Source organism: Etheostoma spectabile, chromosome 22 (genome assembly GCF_008692095.1).
Source record: "Etheostoma spectabile isolate EspeVRDwgs_2016 chromosome 22, UIUC_Espe_1.0, whole genome shotgun sequence".
NCBI classification, from domain to species: Eukaryota; Metazoa; Chordata; class Actinopteri; order Perciformes; family Percidae; genus Etheostoma; species Etheostoma spectabile.
In genome coordinates this window covers 12,458,762-12,470,652 of record NC_045754.1, presented here as the reverse complement: position 1 = coordinate 12,470,652, position 11,891 = coordinate 12,458,762, and the positions used below count along the sequence as shown (strand labels likewise).

Below are 11,891 nucleotides of genomic sequence, written 5' to 3'. Positions count from 1 at the left end.
TATACAGATAGACCACACTCCAGAATTTACAAGGACCCAACAGTTCTAGTATCCTCCTCCAGAGCAAGCAACAGTGCGACAGTGGCGAGGAAAAACTTCCTTTTAGGCTGCGGACAGGCCCCACGGCCTCTTGGTACGGGCGGGGTGTCTGACGGAGCCGGTTTGGGGTTTAGAATGAAGAATGGCAATAACAAAAATAGAAAAAATTAGTAGTTTGTAGCAGTTCTTTGTAGTAGTACAGGAGGGAGAGGGTTATGTGTTGGGGTCTTAAGCAGGTTACTGTGGGAACTAGGGTGTGGTCCACAGCCAGATTGGTGGGTGGGGCTCTTTGTGTGCTCACAGGTGCAGGTAATTAAAGTCTCTGGTGTCCCTTTTGGAGAAAGGGATAAAAAGAAACAAGTAGTGAACCATCACTTTTTTCCCTCTCTCTTCCTTTTTCCTCTCTTTCACAACATTCACATACAGTAAATGGCTATTAATGCCAAACAGTATTCCCACACTATGTGTGTCTCTTTAACTAATCTATTTCTAGCTAGATGCCAGCACGGTGCACAGACTGTATATATGTTGACATGTATGTATGTTCCTGCTTTTTGTGAGATCTGAGATCTTTAAATAAGATTTCACAAAGTTATGTGTCTTTGCGTTCAGGTGTCATGTGTGACTGCTTAACCTGAGTGGCTTGATTACTGTCATGTGTCTCTGTGTCTGTCTCTCTTTCACACACTCACACACTCCCTGATTCCCATGTCTGTGCCTACACTCAAATACACATTCTGTACACATACAATCAGGGTGTTCACTTTTACAAAGTTTGTTTATATGTGGGACTGGGGAGATTATGCCTCATAAAGTTTTAGTGTCGGAACTGTGTGTGTGCTTCTGTGTGTATTTGTTTATGGGTGCCTGTTTGTGGGCCCAAAGAGGGATTTTATTAGTCTATGGCATGATCAACACAGCCTTAGAGAACTCTATGTGGTTTTAACATTGCATCCAATTGGAATCTGTGTGATGCATCAAAGTGGTGTCTGGCTGGTCAAAAGCCAGACAGCGTGCAAGGCCACTCAGATGCTGAGTAAACTGAGCTGGACAGGGTGAACATTGAATGTCAGGGTAATACGGGCACTTTAGCCTGGGAATTGTCCATGGCATAGACAATTATGTGATTAGAACAAAAGGGTGAAAGCTAATACAGTTAGCACTGTAAGTGCATTCGATTTTAATAAGGTTTAGAAAATTTAGTTAGAAGCCTGTCTTCCATGTTTGATCACATACTGTACTAATCCAGTAAAATGTTCAAAGTCTGATTGTTGTCTGGTCAGTATAGTTTTTGTCAGAGGGTGAAACATTTGGCCCTAACAAGTGATGACATCAAAAAGTTGTTTCTTTAATTTTATTTCTTATACAGTACATATTTGATATCTATAAGCTGTAATTGCAACCACAGGGAATGGTATACCTACCTTCCTTCAGGAAATTCTTCTACAGAAATTATAAATCGGTGTAGGTAGATCCAGTAGCACATAAAACAAGAGGTTTCTGTTACAACAGTCAGAGTAATTTTTAGCAGCTACATGTAAGAAAAGAAAACTTTCATTACGTATGTTTTCAGGCAGAAAGTCTTCTCAACCTTCTTCCACAGTGCTTCTAAGGAAGGTCTGGCTACTCCACACAGCCTTACAGGATGGGAGAAAAACGTGCTCTGGTTTATTGGCATGTCTTGAAACCGATCACAAGCATCTTGGGCGGTGCTAAGCACCAGACGGAGCCCTGGTGCCGCTGCAAAATAGCCTCGAGAAGGAGCTTGTTTTTGGTGGAACATGTATTGTACGTTCAAAAGTTCTCAATACAAAGAAATTGCAAATGTCCACCCCGCTGATGTGTCCTTCAGCACGTTTCTATGTTTGTACCAGCTCAGGTTTATTATCACTCAAGGAGTTCTGTTGTTAAATAGTTGTACTAACACCTTTCTGTATGGCACTAAGAGACAGGAACGAGGAGAGGGACAGCTGTTCATGAAACCAAAAGCATGTGTCATGAGTCAACTACAGTATGCTACAGTATGCTTCAGAGCCCAGTGCATTTATAGCACACTTTCAAGTGTGCTACAAATGCAACAGCAAACATGTGACAGAATAAACAACATAAAAAACTGCTGCAACAAAACCCAATAAAATATGAGAATAATGAATGTTGGCGTCTTGAAGACAATCAGATATTTGTCAGATCAGATATCCAATATCCTCTTCCTTTAAAAACACACACATCTAGAGCTTTAATATTTGGACAGATGGATGAAAGAGAAGAAACATTCTCATATTTAGCATGCTTGTGTGTGCATGTGGTGTCACAGTCATGCCTGTCAATCAAGACAACTTCAGAGAGCTCTGGTTGTGACTGGACACACTCTTCAGTACAATGCTTATCTCACACTTAAAATAACTTGCACTGGTTCTTTATGCTGGTGGGCCATGTGAAACCTGCATGTGAGCGAAAACAGAACCTGCTTATCAAAATCTCACCCAGAGGTGAAACCTCTTGCCCCCATTTAAAAAAAAATTGTCCCAACTTTTCACTCTCTATTGCACCCTCTTGTTGCGGTTATCGGTGTGAAGGCCGATCTGTGCAGTGGATCTTGCATTTGCCTACAACCTCCACGTTTGTCGTGTGTGTGTGTGTGTGTGTGTGTGTGTGTGTGTGTGTGTGTGTGTGTGTGTGTGGTGTGTGTGTGTGTGTGGTGTGTGGTGTGTGTGTGTGTGTTTCATCATAGGAAGAACATGAACAAGCAACAAAATGTGTGTTTATCTTAGTGGAAGCGCAGGAGTGTGTTCATGAAAAACAACGGGGAGTGTTTATTGTGCTTTATGAATGAGATAGACAATCTGGATAGAGAAGGGGGAGAAAAAGGGGGCCAAGCCATGTGAGAGCGATGAGTGAGTGGTAATGCAATCTCCTTTTGGTGCTCCTCCTCATCAAAACAAACCCTGTGAGCAATGCCTCCTGGGTAAACGGTTTGCGACCAATGAAGCTGTGACAAGCGCCATCTGTCACCTTCAGATCACATGCCACACACAGACTCACACAAATCTTTGCCCTGTCTCCTTCTGTTTAGTCAATACTAAAGTACACAAGCATACAAATGTAATGTCTCTTTTTTTCCTTCCTACTTTTGTCTGAATCTGAGAAACACACACATACACACACACACACACACTCTCTTTCTATTTACCCCAGATGCAGTGGCACATGACACAGATCAGCTTGTTAGTTCTGAATATACATACATCTAACTTTCCCACAATCCCCCTCTCCCCGTCATGCTGCCTGAAGTACAACTCTTAAACAAACATCTCTCTTCTGCTCATTAATCATCTTTATATACACACACACACACAAGCTCTATTCTGGCTTTTTTCAATTTTTAATAGTTTTTCAACATTAGCCCTCCCACTGTTGAAGTGCACGTGTGTTTCTATTTTTTGTGTGTGTGTTTCTGGCTCAGGCAGCAGAGGATGTGGGTGTTTGCACAGATGCACTGTCTGATAATTAAATGGTATATTAAATCTCAGTGGTGACAGAATCTGAACTTCAGATAAGAGCATGTCTTTCTCCGCCTTCTTTTCACTCCACAGCGCGCACTCTCTCTCTCTCTCCCTCTATCCCTCTTTCCCCCAGGTCTAGTTAAAACTCCTTGTCCTTCCTTGTCCCCCTTTTCTTTGTACCTTTTCCCATTTATCTTATCTTGCTTAGTGCTTTTTGTATATCTTATACTCTGCCTATGTACATTTGCCACAATGGCACTAGCAATTGAGCTCTCTTTGAATGGAGAGGGTGGCCTGGATCGGATCAAAATTTGGCTTTCCCCATCGTGTGCGTGCGTACGTGCGTGCGTGCGTGCGTGCGTGCGTGTGTGTGTGATGATAAATGGGTGGAAATGCGTGCACACATATATACGTATTTCTGCCCATTTTGAACTCAGATGCATATGAAAAATAAACATTTAGTTTGGAACATAAAAATGTTTGCTAATGCGATCTGTCATTTTGCAACTGGTGCAATCAAAGAGTTAAGGAATCTTTTCCTCTCAGGTCTCCAGAAATAACAGGTAATTTAGCGTGAGAAAGAAGAAAGTTACATAGTAATGGACTTTTCTTTGGTCCCATGTTTGTTCTCTGTTAGTGTTAACAGATCATAGTGGACCTTTTGTGAGCTGTTTCTTTTTATGTTGAGACACTGTTCTTTCTTATAGGGATACAGTTAGGTCTGGACTTGCTGTACTTGAGTAAATGGTTGCCTAGCTTTAAGAGCTAACTAGTGTTTGTACCTTAGTTACCTTTTTAATCTTCTATAGCTCCCTGCATACTTAGCCTGGTTATTATCCTGGGTTATCTTAGCCGCCGCTAAAGCTTTGACTGGACCTGCTGTGACAAGTCGCTGTGTTGTATTAGCAGCTCATTACTAGGCTGGTGAACTGTTTGCATTTACTTGTTTAAGGCTCTCTCCTTGAGGCCCTTTTTTTATAAGGTGTCGATTTTAGGCACAACTAGCAACAAAGCCATAATTATATTCCTCTAAATAACTCATGCAGTCTGAGGAATTTGAAGCTGTCCCTTCACACATCTGCTCATATCATATTGGAAAGAGCTTTACAGAATCAAGACCCATGCAGAAAGTTGTGCAAGACTTAAAGCATCAACACCCAACACCCCAAATATGTAAAGTGCAGTGTTTTTATGCAATCATTATTCAGTTAAGTGCGGTTTACTTTGTATTTTGCCGCTGATGTTTTTTGTGTCCATTCCTCTGTGATAAGGTGAGGACAAGCCGGGAAAAGTTTTTTTGTTGTCAGATTCTCATCTCTCACACATGCTCGGCATGTACACATACACACAACCCCACTTACATGCAAACAGACACACTCATACATTAACGCACGTTTATTACTCCTCTGTAAAAACACATGCACATCACACACACACACACACACAGTTTGAGTTTCAGGACTCTGACAACCTGTAATCTCCTTTAATCCTTTCATTATGTTTTTGTTTTCCTTTCCGCTGTTTGGGGAAAAAGGTGAATGCAAACAGGAATTCCGGCATACAAAGAAAAACACACAGCCTTAGGCTGAGAAAACAAGAGCAGGGAGTTTTTGGGAAGAGGAGGGACACTTGTGTCTATGTGTGCATCGCTATTTGGCAAGAAGAAGAGAGACCACATTGTTCTTATGATTGTGTTACATACATGTATATGTGTGCGTGCTTGCTGTGTTGTCTCTTGCACATGTTGACCTGTGGACAGAGGGCTCGTCTCTCTGCAGACTCTCTCAGGTCTGATGGCCGCCAGTAACCCACTGTGAGAGAGACTGTGTAGATTCTGAACACAGCCACATTTCAGTCACATCAAATGTTGGTGCACTTTTGTGTCTAGAGTTTGGTCTTGTGTATCTGATTGCCATGTGTTTAGTTGGATTGCCCAAACAATTTCTGTCAGGGGGCATTTTATTTTGCGTCATTCCTTGTTTATTATGTGTTTAAACATAAGCTGAATTCCACATGTACAAAACTGTCCCTAGATAGACAGTTAGTGAGTTGTTATCTACGGTATTGAATAGCACTTGATGGATAAAACATCTGCGTAGTGTTGGAGTTACTTTAATAGGCTTTAACCTGAATTCACCAGGTGGTCGCCTTAATGTAAGAGCTTTTAGAAACATGAAGTCACAGCTGGAACTGTTAAGTCCTGTTGACCTTATTTTTCACCGTTCTGACATGGTTTAATGACAACTCATACTTGAAAGCTAAAACTTGTTCCTTTTTAATTTTTTAATTTCTTATTGGATAATCAGCAGAACTTCTGTTTTACATATTAAAGGCAAAGGTGTGTGTGTGTGTGTGTGTGTGTGTGTCTCAGATGGATAAAACATCTGCTTAGTGTTGGAGTTACTTTAATAGGCTTTAACCTGAATTCACTACGTGATCGCCTTAAAGATTGCCAACACTAGAGAACTTTTCCCGCTTCTGTCCTCCTACAGGTTGGAAGCGGAATTGTCCCATTATGTCTCACTGGAACTACAGATCCGCGACCCGATCTTGCAAACTTGCACAGTGCGGTAACAGCCCGTAGAGAGCTGCAAAGCGAATGCAGAAGTGTTTACCCTGTTACAAGAGATGAACCACTGAAACAATTTTAGAAACATTATTTTAAGTTACAAAAGGTTCTCTAGTGTTGCTTTAAGGTAAAGAGCTTTTAGAAACATTAAGTCACAGCTGGAACTGTTAAGTCCTGCTAACATTATTTTTTTTTAAGATTGAACGAGAAAAGCTGTTCTTTTTTAAATATTTTAATTCCTTATTGGATAATCAGCAGAACTTCTATTTTAAATCGTGTGTGTGTGTGTGTGTGTGTGTGTGTGTGTGTGTGTGTGTGTGTGTGTGTGTGTGTGTGTGTGTGGTGTGTGTGTGTCCTCTGTGTGTGTCTCTGTGTGTTTCTCTGTGTGTTCTCGTGTGTGTGTCTCTGTGTGTGTGTGGCTGTGGTGTGTCTGTGTGTGTGTGTGTGTGTGTGTGTGTGTGTGTCTGTCTAGTAGTTTGTAGCGTGCCTGTTCCTCCACATGGAATTCATTACAACGCTGTGGGATGTTTATTTTCTCTATTAATCCTTGTTCCTCTATTATCCAGCTCAGTCCAAACTGCCCCCAAACTTCTGCACTGCAAACAAGCTGGCATATACAGGAACACACACACACACATTTACACGTTGCTGTTTGACATGATTGATGAATTTTACCCCGCCACGACATTAGTCTACCTTATTTCTTCTCTCTAGTTGTGTGTTCTTTTGCATATTTTCTCTCTCTGTGGTGTGTTTTCAAATTTGATGTCATGGTTCAACATGCCCCTGGGACCTTGTAGCATCAACGTGTTGTGATGATGTCTGGAACAACTGTGAACTTTATATTGGCATTCTTTATTGTTTAGTGTACACAGGCGCAAATTCTTTTCCAAGATGAAAGTACCTCGTTCAACCAGGAGCATATGTTTCCATTTACTGGCAGTGGTTTTGACCTTTCAACAAATTGTCTGCGTGTTTTGAAGTGTGTGATTTGTATTTTCACCATTTATATTTCCGCAAAAACCTAAAACCTAAAAATGCCATCCCTTGGGCCGCTGCCGGATCACATCACAAAAAACTACATTTTCCGGGTGAGATTTAGATTTATGATTGTTTAGGGTGCAGATAAGGATTATTAGTGGTTAACTTCAGGGTAACTTCGGTTTTCACCGTAAGCCAACAGCATTTTCTGATCCATCCTTATGAACACTGACGTGTTGTATGGTATGTTGCTAGAAAAAATTTTAAAGTTAAAAGTGTGTTAGTAAAAGCATGTTGATATGTGAAACTGTCAAACTAATCTCTGAAGCTTAGTGTTTTTTGGGGGGAGAATGTAGAATATCTAGTCAATCTTCCTTTAAAGATCTAAGAAAGAATCCAAACCCTCCTCTCAATTTCTCTGTCTTCTCGCAGGCTACTCGTGCCACTCTGACGGCTCACTGTTCGTCCCTGGGGGACTCTCTGAGAAAGGAAAATGAGCTGGCGCTGATCATCGATGGTCAGACGCTGAAATATGCACTCTCCTTCGAGCTTCGCCAAGCCTTTCTTGACTTGGCATTGTCCTGCAAGGCTGTCATCTGCTGCCGGTAAGGAAGACTCATTCATCACACGCATACAAATGCATAAGCAAACTTTGGTTATTACAGAGTATCTGCACAGGTCTGAAAAGCAGGAAACATTAGGAATTCTGTATTTACAAAAGACAAAAATATTAAAATTCAGTCCTTTACCTTGGGTCCATTTTGACCAAAAACGAATTTGAATCTGTTAAAAGATCAAGCACCCTTTTATTAGAATATTATTTTAGAGATACACAGGATAATTGTACTATTGTAGGAAAGCCCCTGTGTACAAAGAAAACAAAAAAAGGTTGTCTGGCACACTCAAATGTTCACATTTCGACAGCAACGTCTTGTTGTCTAGCGGCTTATTGTCCTGAACCTGTACCCAAGGTTTTCTTTATTTCAACTCAGACATGACAAGAATGACCACAAATAGTCTTTCTCGGGTAAAGGTGAGGGTGTGAGCTGTGATGACACCTTGGACATCATCTATGAAATTAATCTCGCTTGATTGTATGTTTGCAGGAGAAGGTTGGTAAGAGTGTGTGTCATTGTGGTTCAAATCCTCAAACTGCTCATTCTAATAAAGTAAGCCAATCAGCAACTGGAGCCACTTCTAAAAAAAATGCACACATCAAAAAAAGATCCATTGAGTCTTACCATATCCCGATTCATTCCCATGTTAGTGTGTGTGCAGGCCTGTATACCTGCGTGCATTTGTATAAAGATTGTCGGTTGCACACTGTCAGCAAATGAACAAAAATGATAAAAGCCTGTCCTGGTGCACAGCAGGAGTAATGTAATACACTATACCGCTTGGAAATGTCAAAGCAATGACTCACTTACTGTTGGCACCCCAGGAATGGGCACCAACGCACAGACATTGCCAATTATACGTTTCCATTCATACAAAGTGCACTCTGTTCATAGAATGTTTACTGCTTGTTCCCTTTTTTGGTCATGTTCCACTCCGCATCATCTGTGATGTTCAACAAAAGAGTTTCCACTCTCCTATGTGTGTGTGATCGCACGTGTACATGTGTGTGTGCAGCCAGGAGGGAAGTACTGTAATTGACTCTCCCTTGCATATCCAGGCCATATCCGGACTCAGGTCTCACAGGCCTTGCAAACAGCCTCCAGCTTCCTTTCCTCTACCCTTCACTCCATTGCTCTCTTTATGTGCACACCTCTCCTTCGCTACTTATTCTTCCTCTTCACATCTCTCTTGCTACCCTGGTTAGGGTTGGATATCCAACATCAAATGGTCTGATTCAAAGGGAGTTCCTGATTTAAATCAAAATGTTGCCACTTTTAAAATGCATGCAAAAGAGCAAACTCAAAAGAGGTACTCTGCTGTAGAGGAGCATGATGGACTTTGGATAAAAAAGCCTTCATTAGATACATAGCTTATTCGTAAATAAGGTCTTCATCAGGGTGCTCCTCTACGCATGAGTACCTGAGATTTGCGTTTTAAAACATTTTGAAAGTTTTAACCCTTTTTTGATAAGAGCACCAGCATTACATTATATGCATCCCAAGTCTTACCCTTTGAGCAAAACACTTTAGATTTTTTTGGCCATGTTTTATATTAGCAGTTAGTTCTTGTACAGCAGCTTGTTTGGACAGTATTTAACATTTAAGAGATTTGGCTCCAAAAAGGATTTTCTAGAAAAGAAACTTTTATATTTATCAAAGTAAGAGATCAGGAACATACTTGACTCTGCTAGATATTTGTCTTTTGTACTGTAGGTTGGTGGTTCCCAAGGATTTTGTTGCTCAGATTCTTTAATTTGAATAATTATTAAACAGAACCATAACAAAGATAAGAGAAAAGTTGAATCTCATGATGTCTTGGGAGGTCCCGACCCTCATCTTGGGAGCCACTGCTGTTGGCAATTTCTTTTGTGAGTGTGGCACAATACTGTTAATAAAGGGCATGTACATAATGAGCTGTAGAGATTTGACTTTACAAACGTGTGTGTGTGTGTGTGTGTGTGTGTGTGTGTGTGTGTGTGTGTTGGGTGTGTGTGTGTGTGTGTGTGTGGTGTGTGTGTGTGTGTGTGTGGGTGGGGTGTGTGGGTGTGTTGTGTGTGTGGGTGTGTGTGTGTGTGTGTGTGTGTGTGTGTGTGTGTGTGTGTGTGTGTGTGTGTGTGTGTGTGTGTGTGTGTGTGTGTGTGTGTGTGGGTGTGTGTGTGTGTGTGTGTGTGTGTGGGTGTGTGTGTGTGTGGTGTGTCAGGGGCGGGTGCACTAGTACGCATGGCTTCCTGACTTCACTGTGCGTTTGTTTATAGGAGGACTTAGCGGCGCTTATTTTTGCTCAGTTCCACCACGAAGATCACTTGGAGCCTTCATCTCTTCCAACGCCACTTTACACATCCAGGCAGTGGTTAGCAGTGTTTAGAGGAAAGGTAGAGTGAGACAGAGAAAGAGAGATAAAGAGAGATTTGTGGTCGGAGGCAAGAGACGCAAAGGGAGGCACGCCACACAACACACACACACACACACACACACACACAGACACACACTCCCTTCAGACGCAGAATCGGGAAACACAAAGAGCAGAGGATGATCCCATCCCTTTGCGACAACTACAGAGGCCAAGACTCTTTAAGGTTTTTGTGCATGCGTGCGTGCGTGTGTGTCTGCACATGCCTATGTATGAATACTAAGCAGACCACCCAGCTCTGTGATTTCAGCTTGACCGGGACTTCTTACATATTCATAGGAGATAGACCGTCTTTATGAGTTGTGGGCTCCAGCCGTGCGTGTGCGTGTGTGTGTGTGTGTGTGTGGGGGGGGAGTCATACATCTGCTCATAATTAAATTTAGTCATATCTTTATCAAAGCATCATGCTGCATTCTGTTTGCATGTGACTGCTCATGCTGCTGCACATAATCAGATTTTGTAATATCATTATCTGAGCACTGACGTACACAATGGGGATTTGATGGAAGACTTAATAGTTAGAGCTGTACTTGAAACTCACAGAGAAACTGTCATTGTGAAAGTGACTCCTCCTCTTTCGAGGAACAGTTTGAATTATTGTCCACAAGAAAAAGTAACCCAGTGTTGACACTCAAATTACTTTCACCTAATACATCACTAAGGCTAAGGTAATTACTATAATCAGGGAAATGTAATGTAAATATTTAATATCTGGATTTGGGTTAGTCTCTTGTAATGCAGCCGATAGACAAATGGCTACTATAATTTACTAATAGACACCATGTTTAATATCAAAACAAATATGTCATCTTATGGTAATATGTTTTTGTCTCATACTGTGCATTTGCCCCTACAGTTGCAAGTCCTGTGCTGTGGGAATTATAACTTGCTTTGTTATTCAAAGTTAATCCTAGTCCCAATATCAGTTTTCTCCCATGTCCCCACCTTTTGATTTGCTTTCACAGTACAGGTTGCAGGTAGTAAGAACAAAACTCACTTAAGCTGTGTGCATGTGAATGACAAGCAGTAGGAACGCCTCCTTATACAAAGCATGTTTTGAAAGCAGAGATGAGGACAAATTTCCCTTAAAAAAACAACAACATATATATATATATATATATATATATATATTATCCAAAGCTGAACTTTTAACTATGACTTTTTATCTACAAATGCCCATGAGAAGCAGGATTGTATAAATATCTTAATAGCTTGGCAAAAAAGAAACCCTTCTTCTCTCGTCACCGCTTCACAAAAATGAACAATGTGAGCCGATCAAAACCTCCAGAGTAGATACTAAATGGACCTTGTGGAACTGTTTCCAAAGTCAAGAATGAACTTTGAATCAATTTTGAAACCCAACATGGATGATAAGTCCTTTACCTGCTCTGAAAAAAATGGTGGAAGAAATTAAGGAAGGGGGGAAAAAACCACTTCCAAAGCCTCTTTAGTAAAGCCAAACGAGAAAACCAATACAACAGAGGGTATCAGTTGGAGCTGTTTTCTCATTTGTCCGCAGGTGTAACACATGGCAACATAAAATGAAAGAATATCCACAGTACTTCAGCAAATGCAGCATAACACCACACTATCGTCTCTCAGTGGCCCCGAGGGAAACGTCTGTAATCGAGCCTCCCTTCCCTGGGTCCTTCATTGTCACTGAGGAGACAGAACTGGTTGTGGACAGAAGGATCAGTGATACAGGTCAAGAGGGTGGAGTACCTTTGGAAGCTCTCTGAACACACACACACACACACACACACACACACACA

General features: G+C 41.3%; 1 protein-coding gene across 9 annotated transcripts in view; it reads left to right on the top strand.

The window, feature by feature from the left end:
- The window catches only part of atp8a2 (ATPase phospholipid transporting 8A2), a 66,549-nt gene that overhangs the window by 41,778 nt on the left and 12,880 nt on the right, over positions 1-11,891 (top strand). For all 9 annotated transcript variants that reach the window (XR_004327578.1, XM_032504425.1, XM_032504423.1 and 6 more), the window contains one exon: positions 7,525-7,697. Coding sequence is in view for 8 of the 9 variants with exons in the window: in XM_032504425.1 (XP_032360316.1) it covers positions 7,525-7,697 (173 nt within the window). In the remaining variant the exon portion in view is untranslated. The remainder of the gene's footprint in view (positions 1-7,524; positions 7,698-11,891) is intronic.